The sequence below is a fragment of the Coenobita brevimanus genome, chromosome 79 (genome assembly GCF_032717465.1).
Source record: "Coenobita brevimanus isolate Jiangsu-jjx chromosome 79, ASM3271746v2, whole genome shotgun sequence".
Taxonomy (NCBI): Eukaryota; Metazoa; Arthropoda; class Malacostraca; order Decapoda; family Coenobitidae; genus Coenobita; species Coenobita brevimanus.
In genome coordinates this window covers 17,899,916-17,919,513 of record NC_137032.1, presented here as the reverse complement: position 1 = coordinate 17,919,513, position 19,598 = coordinate 17,899,916, and the positions used below count along the sequence as shown (strand labels likewise).

At 42.2% G+C, this 19,598-nt stretch overlaps 1 protein-coding gene across 1 annotated transcript in view; it reads left to right on the top strand.

Annotated features, from left to right (window-relative positions):
* The first annotated feature begins 2,045 nt into the window (after positions 1-2,045).
* LOC145408957 (uncharacterized) overlaps positions 2,046-19,598 on the top strand; it is a 229,634-nt gene continuing 212,081 nt past the window's right edge. The window contains exons 1-2 of the mRNA XM_080279536.1: positions 2,046-2,104; positions 2,330-2,474. Of these exons, the coding sequence (XP_080135662.1) occupies positions 2,381-2,474 (94 nt within the window). The 5' untranslated portion in view covers positions 2,046-2,104; positions 2,330-2,380. The remainder of the gene's footprint in view (positions 2,105-2,329; positions 2,475-19,598) is intronic.

Here is a 19,598-nt window from a genome sequence, read left to right as displayed (position 1 = left end):
TGTGTGTGTGTGTGTGTGTTCCCATTATATCTAATGAACGGCTCGAGCTATCAACATGAAACTTACAGGGTATCAAGATATGGCCAAAATCTTGGCCAGGTTCGAAAATGGGCACTCGAGGTCAAGGTCAAGGTCACCAAAATGGCTGCCAAAGGCCAACTAGTTTTTATTGCCTGCCTTTAGCACCATTATATCTCATGAACGGCTTGAGCTATCAACATGAGACCTTCAGGGTATCAAGATATAGCCAAAAATCTTGGACAAGTTCGGAATTGGGCACTCAAGGTGAAGGTCAAGGTCATCAAAATGGCTGCCAAAGGCCAACTAGTTTTTATCACCTGCCTGTAACACCATTATATCTCATGAACAACTTGAGCTATCAAAATGAAACCTCCTGGGTATCAAGATATGGCCTAAATCTTGGATTTGGCCAACAGCATGTTTTGGCGGGCGATTTCATTCGGCTCCCGAATGCTTTTCTTTCATTAAGTAGCTGGATTTACAGGCAGAGTATTTGAATTCAGGTCAGAGTGCACCGTTCTCACCTTGTACCGTTCCTTAGTATGCCAATATCTTGAGTACTGTATTGAGATTTGGTCACCATATCACAAGAAAAACATGGAAAAATTAAAGAAGGTGTGGCGAAGAGTTACAAAAACGATACCCAGATTAAGGAACATCATACAGAATGACGAACGTGTAGAACAGCTAAAGCTATTTAACTCGCTGAAGCGCAGACTGAGAGAGGAACTGATCCAAGTGTACAAAATTCTTCAGGGACTTAACAATATGGTAGTCAATAAGAACTTCTCAACAGATCGGTCAAATTACACTCTGTGTAATGATTATGCAATCATCGGCAAACGTTTCTAGTCCAAGGAAGTAAAACACTAGTTCTTCACCACTGTTGTCATCATGGAACAAATGTGCCTGACTGCTTCAGAGTATTGGATTATAAAAGTCGCTTGGATAAATAACTGGCTTCCAAACCCCAGTTAAGCATATTAGTGGTTAGGTTATACAGAAATCAATAACTTAATTTTCCATTCTTTCAGAGAGCGTCGAAGGCAACAACATTCCATCTCGTTAATAGTTTTATATATCCCTTACAGATTAAGTTATTAGAGATTAGTCTCTCTTTTCTGTTTAATTTCCCTATGAAGTTTCCAGTTTTTCTATAATGCGTGGCTGCCCTTCTTTTTCATGCCGACTTCGGCTGGTGAGTTTGCTGGGCGGGAGGGAGGGGTAGCTTTTTCGCTTTGGTATTCTTGTCTTCATCCCAGAACTAGATATCATAGTCGTAGGGTTCTCTGTAACGAACAGCTCTAAAAGGACCATTAGGTCTCTTGTTGTTTGCTGTCCCTTGTACTCCTTTGTTATTCTTTATAAATTCCTGGCCACATCATGCCGTACATCAAATTTTTACCCAATCCACCCATTCCTTTGTTCACCACATTCAGATCTATCCCCCCCCCTCCCTTGATGGTTTTATAGCGCGGTCTGTAAAAGCGCTTGTAAATCTACCGATGAATTTACTGTGGATGATAGTAAATCATATCTATTTATACCTGTGGTGTTATTCATTTATTTGTACACTACTATACTTTACTTCTGTAGGCATCTCAGACAATATAACCAAGATTAAGGTGAAGGCGAAGCTACAATGTTATGCTGGTTCTCCACTTATTTTTTTTTTTAAATCCGACAGTCGCATGGGACTACTGTGATTACAACGGTGGCTAAGTAGTTTGGTTGAGCTATCAGTTGTTCGACACACACACACACACACACACACACACACACACACACACACACACACATAAATTTTGCCACCCACCCACTTCCCCTCCTGGTGTCTCTAATGAAAGGAGGGAGGAAGGGTGTGAGATGAAAGGGGAAGTGAGGGGGAGTATACAGAGAGAGAAAAGGGGGTGGAGAAGGGGGGAGGGGATGTGGGAAGAAAGGAGGGAGGGTGGATTCGTGGCAAGAGGAGAGGTGAGGGTGAGCAAGGGAGGAAGGATGAGTGATAAAGGCGCCTGGCTGCTTGAAGTGACCACACAAGCATCCCGTTCTCTCTAGTGGCTTGTTCTGGTAATCGGGTGAGGTAAGCAGATTTTCTATCAATTCTTCTTTGTCGACCGATTTTACATTATTATTATTACATGATAATATATTCTTACACGAATTTCATAAATAGCAGTGAAGAGAATATTAATGTACCGTACGTATGAATAAGATAAAAACAAAGGGAGAGGGGGCTTTAGAGAGGCAGCTGACGATCTTACAGCTCCTGGTATCATGCGATGATTGGACGAATTCTGTCTTGCAGCAACCCGCAGGTGCTGACGTCATTTCTTAGCCGACAATCTATTATATCAAGATGAGAGTAGTGGCGGTGACGATAATGATGATGACGGTGATGGTGTCTCATCTGGCTGAAGCTGCGGCGGCGACAGAGAGAGCTTCAGATCCCGGTAAGATTTTACTGTTGCCTGTGCGAATGCTGAGACGAAATTGTTTGGTGTTTCACCTTCCCAACCCAACGCTTCACCTCCTCCACTCCCACAACCATTGACATTACAGCCTTATCTGTGAGCATAAGCACTACACTCACAACACAGACACACACCAGACGCACAGGAAATGTACTTTGAGACTTATGTCACATCTTACGACCTTAAACTTTTCCAGTATCCATCTTACAATGCCTCTGTTGTCTGGGTCCTTATAATTACATAACAAGTTTTTAATGACATCTTTCAAGGCAATCTAGGGTTCTTTTTCCACAGCAAGAAGAAAGTGTTCGAAATTGGCATCCTTAAGAACATTCCTTATTTTAAGCCCGACAAAATTTATAGGCTATCTTCTTTGAGCTTTAGCATCCGACAGTCCTGGAAACCTCCTGCACAAATACTTGAAACCATGTGCGTTTCGTGGCAAAATTTTGATAAATTGGTCATTAGGCCTAGTTTTATATGTAGAGAGGACAAAATACCTCCACTCTTTTTTTTTATTTTTTTTAATCGGTCAAAAATTCTCGTACAGTATATATTCTTTGTCCCTTGCGAAAGTTATCTCCAAGTTGACCATTGCTTCTGGTAAGGATGACCCGGTTGAGATTCTTGGTCCTGTTAACCCCATTCACACAAGAACTGACTCTTGTCCAAGCAACATACAGAGTACTTTTAAGTCCCCACAAATGATCCAGTTAAGGTCTTTGTAATTAATCATACTTAAAACTATCAATAGGTTTTAATAACTTTCCTTAAGTGCACTGTGCGAGCTTAAGGAATAGAAGCATACGTTTTACCGTTGTGATAAAGACCTGGATTAAGACTTTTTTCTCGAAGAATCAGTGAACATTCTCCACTCCTGAACACTGCAAATGACACCAAACGTTTTTGGCAATCCAGCTGGATCTGTGCAATAAACCAAATAATCTTCTTGCTTGGAATGAGAAATTTTTTTCTTGATTCTGATACCAGTAAAATGATACTCCAGGCTCTAATGAATTTTTAGATTATAATCTGGAACCAAAATGTGATAGGGAGCGTTGTGAGGAACACACTGAGGTGGTTTGGCCATGTGGAGAGGATGGAGGGTGAAAGACTGACGAAGAGAGTGTATGTGAGTGAGGTGGAGGGTGGAAGAGGGAGGGGGAGACCGAGGATGAGATGGAGGGATGGGGTGGAGAGGTATATGAGAGAGGGGGGTGTGAGTTGGGAGCAGGGTGGTGAAATGGCGGGGGACAGGGCGACTTGGAGGCGATTTGTTTGTGGCCACCCCAAACGGGATTGAGGCGTCTGGCAATAGATAGATAGATAGATAGACTCCTTCGCAAGGCCTAAAACTGAAACCAGATCATTTAGTTCATCTTAAGAAAAAAAGTGAGGTTCTGCATTAGCGCTGTCAAACACGAAGTCTACATAATCACAGTTGCCACAGCTTTCTTGATCAGATGTTTCATGCTGTTTGCATTCTTTGTTATTCTTCTTTATAAATTCCTGGCCAGAACTTGCCGTCCACCAAATATTAACCCAACCCACCCATTCTATTGCTCATCACGTTCAGATCTATCCTCCCCCCCCATCTCCCACCTTTGATGGTTTTATAGCTCGTCACAAATTGTGCGGTCTACGAAAGAGCTTGTTCATCTACAAATTAATTTACCGTGCAAGAAATTAAGTCATATCTGTGTATGCCATTGGTATTATTTATTTATTTGTACACTGCTCTGCTTATGTGGACATCTTAAACAATATAAGCAAAGATTAAGATGCAGGCGGAGCTACAGTGTTATGTTGAAGTTCTCCATTTTTTTTTCTCAACCCGACAATCGCATGGGACTACTGCGTTTACAGAAGTGGCTAAGTATTTTGGTTGAGCTAACAGTTCTTTGACACGCGCACACACACACACACACACACACACACACACACACACACACACACACACACACACACACACACACACACACACAGATTTTGACGCCCACTCATCTTCCTCTTCTAGCCCACCTTCTCACTCCATCTACGGCAACCATATCATCCACTTGACCCACCACACCAATCCACACGACTCGCCCACCCTACCCATTCACATACCCACTCCATCCGGCCTATCCATCCACCCACTCCATCAAGTAAACCTGTCTACCCACCCATCCTGCCCATCCTTCCACCTACAAATCCATCCAACTGGTCATCAAGTTTGGACCACTACAGTTTGAGTTGCAACACACACACACACACACACACACACACACACACACACACACACACACAAAATGAGGCACATCTACATATACTCGTAGAATAAAGATGTGAATTGTTTTTATATATTTAGGAGACGAATATTACAATGGAATTAATTATTAAAGGTGTTGCGACAGCAAAAACCTCTGTTTATTGTTATTTTTTTTCGTAATAAAAATTTTTTCATTGCACATCAGACAACAATATACTTAACAAGCTTCATAGGACATTAGAATACACAAGCATTGCGGGTAAGGTGTAGCACTTGGGAACGGATTGAAGTCTTCCAGTACTTTATAATTCTTTGATTATTTTAGCCATTCGACGATATTTGTCATGGGAACATTTATTCACAATGCTTAATGAGTTTGTGACTCACCCAGATGACTAACCATAATTCAGTACCACACAAATGGAGGAGTGTGTGTGTGTGTGTGTGTGTGTGTGTGTGTGTGTGTGTGTGTGTGTGTGTGTGTGTGTGTGTGTGTTTGCATTTGTGGTGTTTGTAGGTGTGTTTTCTGCTTCCGTGCATTTGTGTTTCTGTTTGTGCTTTTTCCTGTATGTGTGTTTGTATGTGTGTATAATGTATGAGTACTGGTATATCAATGTATTCGTGTACTTGTTAGAGTGTGTTTGTTTATGGGAGTGTATGCATGTACGTGCTTGTGTATGTTTTGTATTTGTGTGCTAATTTTTATGAAGGATTTAGTTTATTTTTCTTTTTTTATCTGCGTGTTTGTACATTTGCATGTGCTTATTGCACGTGGAATCGTGAGGTTATGTGTTTCAGTATGTGGGTTTGCATGTATATTTTCAGTATGTGTATGTATAGTCTGTTATATCATTGCAATGGCGTTGGATTATTTAAGGTAATAATACATTTCCTATATTTATTTTCACGTTCTCACCTGCTTTTCTTCCACTTGTGCGGCTTAATAATTCACATGCGTAAAACAGGGGTATGATTGAATGTTTGTATCCTCCTGCATCACGCGTCGGTTATGTGGCCTAGGAGGGGGAGAAAGGAACGGCGGAAAGCTCAGTGGCGAGGGAGGGAAGACAGAAGGACAAGGGAGCCAACACTACGTATAGTAACATTAAATATTCAGCATCACGATGATTATATCATATCTAACATTTACGCATATTTGGGGTTAGCTGTTGTTAAGGCATAACATATATTGTTTCACATGATTCACGCTTGTGTTCAGTACATTGATATACCAGTAACTGATTCCATTATATAATATATATATATATATATATATATATATATATATATATATATATGACTTACCGAGTTGCGTGCGGCTAGGCAAAAACCCTTATGTCTCAAATCTGTATCATTATATGGGTTGGGATTGAAAAAATATTCTCCCATAACGGATTTACCCAGTTCTTCAAAAAATTCAGATGACCTGGCTTTGATCATGCCGTGGTGAAGTGATAACGGTGCCTAACATCTGTCTAGAGGCCCCGGGTTCGACTCCGAGCTGGAGCGTCAAAGACTTTCCACTCATGTAGCACGTGTAATGTGTTTCTCCAACATATATAGGATGACGCTTGTGTCCTGGGTGGGATAGATTAGAACTGCTGTCACTTCCCTAGTTGTGTGTGGCTAAGCAAATAATCCTCTTGTGTCTGAAGTATGTATCAGAATATGGGCTTTGATGAAAAAATATTCTCCCTTAACGGATTTACCTGGTTCATCATAGAATTCAGTTGGCTTAGTTATAATCACGCCGTGGTATAGTACGTGGTGACAAATATGCTGTGTAACTAGCAGGAAAATAAAAGCCAGAGGACCATCAAACTTTCGTCAGTATTTCAAAACATGTTCAGGGTGAAGGTGTCTTGAAATACAGAAAAAATCTTTGTTGGTCGTCTGTTAATTTTCTACGTGCTACACAACACAACAAACACACACACACACACACACACACACACACATATATATATATATATATATATATATATATATATATATATATATATATATATATATATATATATATATATGAATAAAAGAACGAGGGTTGGAATCCACACCTTTATTGCGACGTTTCGGAACAACTTGTTCCATCATCAGGTCTAGTGACAGTTAAAAACAATTAGATTTATAATTACAATAAAAAAAAGAATTACAATAAAAGCAAATGGAGCCAGGCACAACAAACCTAGCCTGACAGCAGTTATTTTATTGCTGTTATATACCGACTCATTTCTGCCATCTACCGTCAGTGCACAATTAGAATCTAAAGTAATGGCATAAATGTTTTCAAGTTATGCCCTCTGAAAATCTGTGATCTTGTGGTTGACCTTTCAAGGTCACTGATGAAGGTCAAAGGTCATGCTGCCAAATGTAAGTCCATATGAGACTTCCTATAGCTTGGTAATGGTAAATATCTCTATCTGCACCTTGTTTCGAGTTATACGCCCGTAGTCTTGAAATTGAGGGCAGGGGTTACCCTTCCCGCACTCCGCTCGAGGTGGAAGCTCAAACCTTCAACGTAAGTGGTAATCTTGAAAACGGGAGAGCACACCCCTTCGTGTGGGTAGGCGCGGCAAAGAGTTGGTAACAATGATTAATTTTAAAATTCTAAATCTTAAGATACAAACAATACATATGACAGTTTCTAAGTTTCAACACAATATAATCTATTAATGTTTGCAATTCTTACCTCTTCAATTATTAAAGACTGGCATTTGTTCTAAAATACTCTGTATAGGAGTATTCATACAGGATTGGGAGAACCTGTGCCAGAGGAAAAATTCGGTGTCAGACATAGCTTCAAAGGAGTTCATGCGGTCAGTAATAATCCTACGAAGACGCCTTGGCTGGTCATACCGATTTTGACCGTTTCTACCTCAAATGCTTGTTTTTGCCATTCTTCCCACCCAGAACCCCAAGACAAGGGGTGTGGGGGAGGGGGTTAAATTGAAAACCAATCACGAACACCGAAAATAAAAGCCAAATTCGTTGAAATCACACCAAGATACACCAGAAAAATATATTGCTAAGCCAAAACAAAATAGTGTGCACTTGTAAAAGCTCACCGAACGCAAACATGAGACTTCGTATTTCAAACTAACTGGCTGTGCACCAGTCGTCTGTTTAGGTAGTACTCGGCCATTCTTTACCATCGGAATTATTTCACGTACTAATCAGACTAATTATAAAAGTATCATGCACCATATCTGATAAACAGCTTGGTAGAAATATTGGGAAATAAAATGGAAGTGGATACAGTATCTCATCTTTGTTTTCGTCTCGTCGCAAATTAACCATCCCCAGAGAAGTGGTGAAGTCTTTTAAAATGATGAAAATATTAAAGGCTTTTTTGTTTCTTTACACGATATTTTTGTCATTAAATTAAAATACCCATCACACACACTATAGGGTCCTTCAAATTCTACATAGTTTTCTTTGCACAAGGCTGCTATAATATGAAAAAGGGGCATGCGAAGGAGTGCTCTGAGACTCCCCGCGGATTCCAGTACTACGCTGTGGTAATCCTCTCCCGTTCACCGGGGAACGCTCTCCCTTTCGTGCTTTAAGACTACCAAAAGATGCGGATAGGGCAAGGTGAACGCCTTCCCACAGTTTAAGTCTACGGCCGATAGACCCCTGAATATTTGTGACATTGAGTTTACCTTTCAAGGTCACTTGTGGTCAAAGGTCAAGGTACAGTCAAAACCCATACGGGATTTCCTAAATGTTGATAATAGTAAATATGTTTTTATCTTAAACCAGTTTCGAGTTATAACCCCCTTGAATGTCTGTGACCTTTAGTTTGACCTTTCATGTTCATTCCAGGCCAAAGTTCTTGATGCCAAAGGAAAGCTCATAATACGAGTTCCTGTATGTTCCAGTACTGCTTATCTCTGTCTTCAGCCGTTTTCAAGTTATAGCCCACTGAAAATCCGTGACCTTGATTTTGACCTTCTAAGGTCACTCGATTACCTCCAAAATTTAATCACTTCCTTTGGGGACCAGTGCCCACATATCCTGAAAGTTTATTGTAATTTAATTCAGCCCGTCCAGGCAAGGTAATGAAAGATAATAAAATCATTCTAGCCAGCAACACAAAGCACAAACACCCACACGTCCACAAAATCTATCTATATACCTAGGCTGCTTCCCCCAAGGAAAGGGAGGTAGCCGAGACAGGACGACACACTCCCCATTTACTCATCCATTCAAACACATTCATTCGCATCTTAGCCCCAAAGGGGAGAACGGACAGATCCTCACCGCACCACACCGCACAAGGGTCAACTGCGCAATGCAATCAGTGACATCCGCAGCAGGGCCCGACAGCAGAGCTGGTTTACCCCTGCCACATCATAACAGACCCATCCCCTTACCCACACCTGACCTGACTAGCTGATCAGACCAAATGCGGGAGAATATCCCCTCAGGGCTGCGTCATCACTTATTCATTCACAATTTCTCTCCATTTATTTCTGTCACGCACAGCTACTCTTCCTTGCTCAACAGACATCCCTCTCGCATCCAGTGCTCTCTTCACACTGTCCATCCATCCTATTCGTGGTCTTCCTCTCAGCCTTACGCCTCTCACATCAGATCTAGTTATCTTTTTAACCAATCGCTCATTATCCATTCTCTCCATATGCCCAAACCATCGCAACACCCTCTGCTCAACTCTACCAGCCATCTCCCGAACAACTCCAGTTCTCCTTCGCACTTCATCATTTCGCACTCGATCCATACGCGACACTCCACACATACTCCTCAGACACCTCATCTCCATTACATTCAAACTTTTCCTCTCTGCTACACCCATATTCCATGTTTCAGCCCCATATAATGCAGTCGGTACCACAACACCCTCATACAACCTTCTCTTTACATCCATTCTAAGCAAACGACATTTAAACACTGTTTTCATTCCTCCCAGCACATTTCCTACTTCATTTATTCTAAACTTCACTTCTGCATCTATTCTTCCATCCACAGCAACATGTGACTCTAGATATTTAAAACACTCTACCTCCTCAAGCAACTCGCCATTCAAAGCTATATTCATCCCCCTACCATCTGCCAACCTCGTACACTTCATCACTTTACTCTTATTCTCATTTACTTTCAATTTCCTCCTTTCACACACCCTTCCAAACTCCTCTACCAACTGTCTCAATCTCTCCTCTGAATCAGCCACCAGTGCAGTATCATCTGCAAACAGCAGCTGCTTCAGATTCCACTCTCCACCATCAACATTCACCAGACTCAGACCTCCACCTAAAACTCTTGCATTCACCTCCCTTACAACACCATCCATGTAAATATTAAACAACCAAGGCGACATCACACATCGCTGTCGCAGGCCCACTCTCACAGGAAACCAGTCACTCACAGCATTTCCCACTCTTACACTCGCTCTACTATTTACATAAAAACTTTCACCCCTTCCAGTAACCTACCATCAAGTCCATACAATCTTAAAACAGTCCATAAAGCCTCTCTATCAATTCTATCATACGTTTTCTCTAAATCCATGAATGCCCAAAACACATCCTTGCCTTTCGCTAAATACTTTTCACACACTTGTCTCACAGCAAACACCTGATCCACGCATCCCCTCCCTCTCCTAAAGCCACACTGCTCTTCACCAATCACTCCCTCTGTAACCTCTCTAACTCTCATAATTAACTCTACCATAAACCTTACCTAGAACACTCAACAGACTTATACCCCTAAAGCTAGTACATTCATACTTATCACCCTTGCCTTTATACAACGGGACCACACAAGCACTTGCCCAGTCAATTGGCATCATACCTTTCACAAAGCACGCATTCAACAATCTTACTAACCAGTCAACAATGGTCACTCCACCACCTTTCAGGCATTCTACAGCATACCCATCCATACCTGCAGCTTTCCCTGTTTTCATCTCCTTTACTGCCTTCTCCACTTCCTCCTTCGTGATCAAAGAATCATTCAACTCTCCCAACACATTTATTCCTTGCACCCTTCCATCTGCCACAATCTCAGCCACCCTTTCCTCCTCTACATTTAACAAACTTTCAAAATACTCTGCCCATCTCTTCCTTACTGCATCCATCTCAATTAACATCCTTCCATCCTCTGCTTTTACTCGTTCTTCCTTCCCAGACTCTCCCTTTCGCACCCTTTCCACCTCCTTCCAAAACATTTTCTTATTCTGTTGAAAATTCTCTGTAAGCCGCCTACCCCACCTCTCATCTGCTGCCACTTTAGCATCACGCACAGCCCTTCTCGCTCTATTCCTCTTTTCCTTATACCTTTCATATGACATCTCATCCTTCCTCTGCAGCCACACTTCATATGCACGTCTCTTCTCAGCCACAGCCATACTTACTTCCTCGCACCACCATTCACTTCCTTTCCTTACACCACCACCCACACGTCTCACACCACACACCTCTTCTGCATGCCCCACCACAGCACTCTTAAACAACTGCCATTCCTCCTCCACACTGCCATTTTCCTGATCTTTCAGTGCGTTTCACTCATCTTTCAATTTCTCCTGATACTCTATCTTTTTCTCTCTTTTATCCAACTCACTCACTTTCAAAACCTCCCTGCCACACCTAACCCTCCTAGCTCTCACCCATCTCTTACCTACTCTTAACTTTCCCTCCACCAGGTAGTGGTCAGACATACCTCCACCCTTCCCTCTCAGAAGTCTCACATCCAACAACCTTCCTATTACATTCCTAGACACAACCACATAGTCCATCAAAGCTCTATCAACAACCCTTCCACCCTCTTGTCTCTCCCATGTATACTTATAAATATCTTTCTTCTCAAACAGCGTATTTCCAATCACTATCTCTCGCTCAACACACATCGCTATCATTCGTTCCCCATTTTCATTTCTTCCAGGCACACCATGCATACCAACTACACCTTCAACTGCTACATTTCCCACTCTAGCATTCAGATCTCCCATCATTACCACATTCACATTCGCTCCAAAACTCTGCAGACACTCATCAACATCATTTCAGAAAGACTCCCTCTCTTCTTCATCCCTTTCACTACCAGGCCCATATGCACTCACAAACACCCACAACTCACAATCAAATTTCACTTTCACCCACATCAGTCTCGATGACACCTCCTTCCATTCAATCACACACTGCTGTACTTCCGGACTCACTAACAAGGCCACACCTTCTCTTGCCCTTCCTCTATCAACACCTGACAATCTTCCATTCACACTTCCAAACATAGACTCACCCTTCCCTTTCATCTTCGTTTCACTCAAAGTTAACACATCCAACTTTCTTCTCACAAACATTCTTCCAATCTCCTCCCTTTTAGCCTCAATCGTACTACATCCACGCACATTCATAGACCCAATCTTCAGGGTACGGAGATAACTCCATCCCCCATCCCTTTCTCTGGCCTGTTTCTTTTTAGGAACTAAAAAACAGAGGAGGGGGTCCCTAGTCCCCTCACCCCGCTCCTTTTAGTCGCCTTTTACGACACGCAGGGAATACGGTGGCAGTATTCTTCCTAACACAACCCGGCCGCAGAGTAGTAGTACCACCCCATAGTGCGGCCAGATTGTGTCCCCCCCCGCCACAGGGGGGGATCACAAAATACATCTTCAAATAAACATAAAATATTAGTAAGAATAAAATGTTTAATGCTGATATTAACACTTACCAAAAACATAGTAGTGGCCCTGACGAATCACAGTCGCAAGTTTCAGGCTATTGTATTGTCTGAATAATACTTTCCATAATCGGCAGATCCGCATTGCATCAGCTATTATGTAAGGCTGAGAAGCTCTCCTTATTGATATGGTGACCTGTGTCACTCACATGTTAATGAATTGCTGAGTGAAGTGGCTTTGATACATAATAACATACTGGAGACGGAACCCACTGCTACCTGGCACGTCCCTGGGTGGTGGATAGGGGAAGATCTCCGAGATATATGAGGTAGGTTACCGTCTTAGACAGTGTGGACAAAGGATCCCCTCCATGTAGAGGTGTACGGTATGTAGGAGGACTACTGGGTCTTGAAAGCAGGCTGTGAAGCCTATGCCCAGAGTCGGTCCCATAAAAAAAAAAAAAAAAAAAGGGCTCCACCGAATATAGTGGATAAGGTGGCACAAAAATTAAATCTCACCCGAAACTATGTGGCAGGGAGGTGAGATTATTTGCTACAATCCCACCAACCAAACATTAATTTTCCTGTTAATCATTTCATGGGCATCCCTGCTTGATCATCGTCCACTAAAGGTCCAACCGCATTGCCTTCTGTGCTTAAGGGCAGTGTGCCACCGAAAGTGTGTTGGCACTGTCTCAGCAAATCAGAGACTGGGACATTAAACAAACTGAAATCAATGAAGATCTGCACCAGGGGTCGGGAAACCGGGGTAAATTACCCAAAATGAGTTAAATCTTTTTTTTTTTTTTTTTGGGGGGGTGGGGTAATGCATGCGATATGAGAGGTAATGCATAAGGTATATTACTGATTTTTCACATAAATTATGTACGTTTTACTGAACAAGATGTAAAACCATGTATCATGTATCATCAGTATTTGTTGCTTAGCTGCCGCACTATTGACAGATCTGTACATTGACATGGCTTTTTTTTTTTTTCCTTTGAAATCTGCAGGTAATTTCATTTTACTTATATAAATTTTGCGGTAATACCCTAAAAAAGTTCCCTGACTCTTGATCTACATGTACAATATAAGAAGTCTTGCAGAAGATTACATATTTGATACCTTAATGGCTAAATTAGATAACATTAGTTGGGATATTGTAGGTCTGAGTGAGATTCACAGAAATAAATAAAAATTAATTCAGCTCCGATACAACAACCGTCTGTTTTACTACAGAGGAACGCAAAATGAAAGAGTGGTGTAGGGTTTCTAATTAACAAAAGTCTTGCAGAAATCATTGTTAAGAAGTTACCATGTTAAATTCAGCAGTATCTGACAGAGTAGCATGGATTGTAATTAGACTTTGCAAAATATACACTTTGAAAGTAATACAGGTATATGCATCGACTGGTGGTAAATTTTGCAGAAATGTTTAACATGCGAGTAATGAACACATTCTCTTACAAAAACTGAGGAGAAAATGGAGCTGGAGAAGTCCAAGTGGAGAAGCAAAGAGTGAAATCGACATCATTATAGCCAATAATAATAACACGATCAGAAATGTCACAGTTATCAACAAAGTAAAGAAAGGAAGTGACAACTGAATCATCTGCTCTACAGCCAGAGTCAGTTTAAAATGTGAGTTAGTGTTAGTTAGTAGGTCATCTTTTGTCTCTAAAGACAGTGATGATGTCTCTGGTTTAGTCAGTCTAGGAGCTGCAGTACCAGCTGTGACTATGCGGCCCAATTCAAAATAGGCACGCTCTGTTGCAAATGCTGCATGTAAATAATGAATCATGAGGTAGTGGTGGGATTACGGCCACCTGTTGCCATCTGTGCCTATTCTCCTTCCACAACTCTATCTTATTTTGATCAATTTTGGCTGCTTTCTCTTCGGTGGCCTGCCTCCAGTTTGCGCAATCCTCCGCTAATAATTTCCAGTCTCAAGGTCAATGTAGCTAGCCACATGTCACGCTTGCAGACATCTTCATAGCGGAGGATTGGTCTTCCAACTGGTCTGGTACCTATAGCCAGCCTATTGTAGAGAATACCTTTAGGGATGTGACCATTATCCATCCTGAGTACATGCTTGACCCACTGCACGTGATGCTGACTAAGCAGAATGTAAATACTTGGGACTCCACCTTCTTAAGAAGGTCTTTGTTGGGGATCCTATCACGCCATGTGACACCAAGGATTCTTTGGAGACACCAGAGATGAAAAGTGCTGAGGCAATGTTCTTACTTGGTATATATTGTCCATGACTCACTTCCATAAAGGAGTGTGCTTAGGACACAGTCTTTGTAAATCTTTCTTGGTGTTTGTGGTGAGCTCATTGTTCTCCCATACTCTCTTTGACAGATGTGCCGAGTAACCGATGACGCAACATGATGCAACTTCTCTATAAATGGTCATAGAAACTTTTCCTGCGGATGGATTTGCATTAAATTTGGTTGAGTCAAAGCTGAGGGTTGCCAGGTCCAGGGAAAATGTATGGCAACAGTCGGGTGCTTATCGGAAGGGTAAGCAGCCTATATTTAGCTCAGTATTGTCCTGTCAGTCAGGCTGGGAGGGTGTGTGAGCACGCAGCGGGGCATTTAAACCTGCATTTGGCTACTACCACACCATCCATACCTTACATGTGCATAGTGATACTGTGTTATATATAGTGCAGTGTGCTTGTGAAGAACAATTTATAAGTGTTTCTTACATATTTTCGGAGAAAGGCAGATTTGAAAATTCATAACTGATTTTTACCATTCCCCTGCAGTTTACACTACCGGAATAATGCCTCGCAAGGGGTTATCTGAAAAAGAATACATGAAATACTTGTTCAGTGGCAGTGAGAGTGAGGAAAGTATTCTTAGTGAAACAGACAGTGAATATGTTGAGGAGGAGATAGTGAGGAGCAGGAGATCGAGGAGGAAATCTGACCCGAGAGGTGATAAGCACAAACCCGTGGTCAAGGCCGCAGCGATAAGCACAACAGAGAGTAGTAGTAGCACCATCACTACCACCACTCCTTTTGCCACCAACACCACTGGTGAAATAAGTACTACTTCTGTTACTGCCATCACTCGGACAGCAATTATCACCTTTGCCATCACTTTGCAAATAACCACCATCCCTGACATCAGTCCTATCACCCCCGACACCACTGGCATCACTGCCATCAGTCCTGCCACCACTGAAACCACCCCGACCCAGATTGAGCCACATTATCGCCACCTATCTTCCAATCCCCCACTGCAAACACTGACCTCTTTCCCCCAAGACTCACCACACTTCAACCCGCCCACATCTCACCACCCGTCCAAGATATTTCCGTATCATCTTCCCCAGCTAAATCTGGAAAGTCACTGTCCCCTTCAGACTTCATTCCCTCTGAATATAGGCAAGCATCATCATCAGCAGCAGCAGCGCCACAACCATCTCCTCCACAACCATCTTCACCACAACCATCACCACCACAACCATCTTCATCACAACCATCACCACAACCATCTCCATCACCAGGATCACCTGAACCTTCATCCACCCAGCTATCATCAACGCAATCATCATTACCATCTCCCTCCCCACCACAAAGACGAAGGCGGCGTGGGGCTAGACAAGGTAGTGGTAGGCGGCCAAGAGGTAGTCGTCTGTCTCGGGGTCGTGTGCGCCACACATGTACACAACCAAGCATTTCCCAAGGTGGTGACCGTCAGGAGGAAGCTTGGAGTTCTAGATCATTTACACCCAATGCTGGCCCCTACACTGACACCCCAGGTTTGAGAGTGGCAGCACCAGCAACACAACGCCAATACTTACAACTTTTTTTTACCAGGGAGTTGCTCACCTACCTGACGGTCGAAACAAACAAATATGTCAAGTTTCTGGGGACTGCACTAGATGTTTGGTACAGGCACGTACACAGTTTCATAGTACAGTCAGCGTTGCAAATCCTGTGGGTGAACCAGGTTCAGAGTTCCACAGTATCGAACATGTTGGGGAGGGAGGGAGTAGCGACCTGGCTGGCGTGTGAGGTGGGTAGAAGGCATACTGGGGAGGGGGGAGGGGGAAAGGCGGAAAGACAAGAGGGATGAGAGACGGTTTGTGAGTTAAGTAATACAAGGCAATGTTTTATTGTAGTATAATATCTCTCTCTCCCTCTCTCTCTCTCTCTCTCTCTCTCTCTATATATATATATATATATATATATATATATATATATATACAGAGAGAGAGAGAGAGAGAGAGAGAGAGAGAGAGAGAGAGAGAGAGAGAGAATAAGTATACCAGTATATAGAATACTTAGTGTAACAGGTCGTTACGATACTATGTACAATTTATGTTTTGTAAGGAATTGTCAAAGATCAGGTGATTACGATGGTACTGCCCTCGAGGGGGTCTGTTAGTTGCCGAGCTAGCGCATGTCCATTGCATGTTTAGGTTCGTGTGTGTGTGTGTGTGTTGTTGCGGAACAGAGAGAGATAATGAACACTTCAAGTGAGAATACTAAAATCACTACCGTCCCACAAAGTTCCAGGTTCAAAACAAAAGACAGGTAAAATTACAAGTTAAAGTTTAATGCTCAAACTAACAACTAAACATTCAGGACTCATAAGGATAATGTAATGGCAAAACAGGTTGCATATATGGTTAACTGCAATAGCCTCTTAATACGAATTTAGCAAGAGCAAATTTATCTAAGTCAGCCCTGATAAAATGAGAAAACCGGATAATGCTGAGTTAAAGCAAGATATAAATTTATTGAAGATACAAAATATTACTAATACTGGCTGACAGTAAAAACTTTACCTGGCGGAACCAACGCCTCATGCTACACAGCACAAGAAAAATTATACAGCAGCTAGATGGCTGGAGACTTCCTGAGCACCCACAAAACTAATAATATACTGTACAGGGGAGGACAGAGATATGAACAGAATGAGGAGTAGATCTAAGTGGCAACTAATGCAGAGACTGAGCTCATTATATAGGGGGCCGGCAGAGCTTGATTCAACTTGTAAGAAGGACGCGCAAATGAAGGCATAGAGGACGAAGAGTTAACAATCCTGCTCTGAACAACAGAAAGAACGACTTACTCTAATATAAGGGGGAGAAGGGGGGAATGAGGTAGAACACGCAAGCCTGGTCACTATGGAAGCCACGTGGAGAATCGTGATCAAACATGCAGCATACTGTACATTAGAATTATACAAAGGATGATGAAATCATAGGCTATGTAACACCTCCCCACAAAGAAAAAGAAATTTACAAAGGAAATTTCTTATTACTCTAAAACAATCTGTCTAAAGTCTAGATAAGCAATCTGCAATAACATTTTCTTTCCCCTTGACATGTTGTATGTCTAATGAATACTCCTGAAGATGTAGACTCCATCTTGTCAATCTCTGATTTTTATCTTTAAACTTACTAAGGAATATCAATGGGTTATGAATGGTATAAATGACTATAGGTTCAAAACCAGAACACAAATAAAATGAAAAATGCTGTAAACCCAAAATCAAGGCCAAAAGCTCTTTCTCAATAGTTGAGTAGTTCTTTTGAGGTGGAGTGAATTTCTTACTGTAATAAGATACAGGGTGTTCAATACCTTGATCATCCTCTTGCAGCAAAACAGCCCCAGCTCCTGTATCACTTGCGTCAACAGCCATCTTAAAAGGCTTAGCAAAATTTGGAGTAGCGAGCACTGGCTGACTTAATAGGATAGCTTTAAGTTTACTGAAAGAGGATTCACAGTTATCGGTCCAGACAAATTTAACTCCCTTTTTCAGTAGGTCTGTAAGTGGTGATACAAGAATTGAAAAGTTAAGAACAAATCTCCTGTAATAACCTACCATTCCCAAAAATCTTTGTAGCTCTTTCCTACTTTTAGGTCTGGGAAGATCACTTATGACCTGAACCTTAGTTCCTGGTGTTGCAACGTGTCCATCACCAATTACGTACCCAAGGTACTGAACTTTAGCTTGACAAACCCACACTTTGATAAATTAGCTACAAGATTAGCCTGAACCAAACGCTCAAGAAATTTACTGACATGGCATAGGTGATCTTTGCAGTTGTCACCGAAGATTAATACATCATCAATATAAACAACACACCCTGCCAAACCCTCTGTTACAGCATTCATGAGCTTCTGAAAAGTGGCTGGTGCATTCTTCATACCATATGGCATTACAGAACATGCAAAAGTCTTTCCTAGTGTTACAAAACATGAGATCTCCCTAGCACGTTCAGTCATAGGTACTTGCCAGTATCCCTTTAACAAATCAAACTTACTTATGTACCTAGCCTTTCCGATCTTGTCTGTGCAATCTTCCACGCGAGGGAGAGGGTAAGTGTCTGTTTTGGTTATCTGATTAACACATCTGTAGTCGATGCAAAGCCGCTGTGACCCACCTGGCTTAGGGACTAGAGTGACAGGAGAACTCCACTCACTCTGACGGGGCTCAATCATCTTGTGGTCCAACAGGTAGCCAAGCTCCTTCTGGATGAGAGGAACCTTCACTGGGTTCACACGGTAAGGAGGCAGTTTAATTGGCTTTGTGTCTCCAACATCGACATCATGCATCAACACAGTGGTTCTTCCTGGAGTGTCACGGAACACTTGCGGGTACTCCTGCAGTAATGCCGAAAACTCCTGCCTTTCCTCGGGAACTAGATGAGAAAGCTTAGTCTGGAGATCATTCATGATATCAGGATTCTTCCCCAAACTATCACTCAGGCTCATACTGCATGGGAGAACTTCACTTGCAGACTCGGGTGGAACAGCTACAGTGCAGACTGGGTTATTTTCGTCCCGCCTGTGATATAACTTTAGCATGTTGATGTGACAAAGTTGCTTGTTCTTTCTACGATCTGGTGTGACGATGACATAGTTGACATCACTGAGTTTCTTCTCCACGAAATAAGGACCACTAAACTTGGCTTGAGGAGGTTGCCCATGCACTGGTAGCAGAATCAAAACCTGATCTCCTGGCTGAAAGTGGTGTAAGCTGGACTTCTTATCATACCAAGTCTTCATCTTCTCCTGAGCAGCTCCTAAATTCTCTCTTGCCAGCTATAAAGCAGTGGACAGCCGTTCTTTGAACTTCATCACATACTCCAGCAGGTTGACGTCATCTTCCTCCGACAGCCAGCATTCCTTGAGTAGCTTAAGGGGTCCTCTTACTTCATGGCCAAACAGTAGTTCAAAGGGTGAG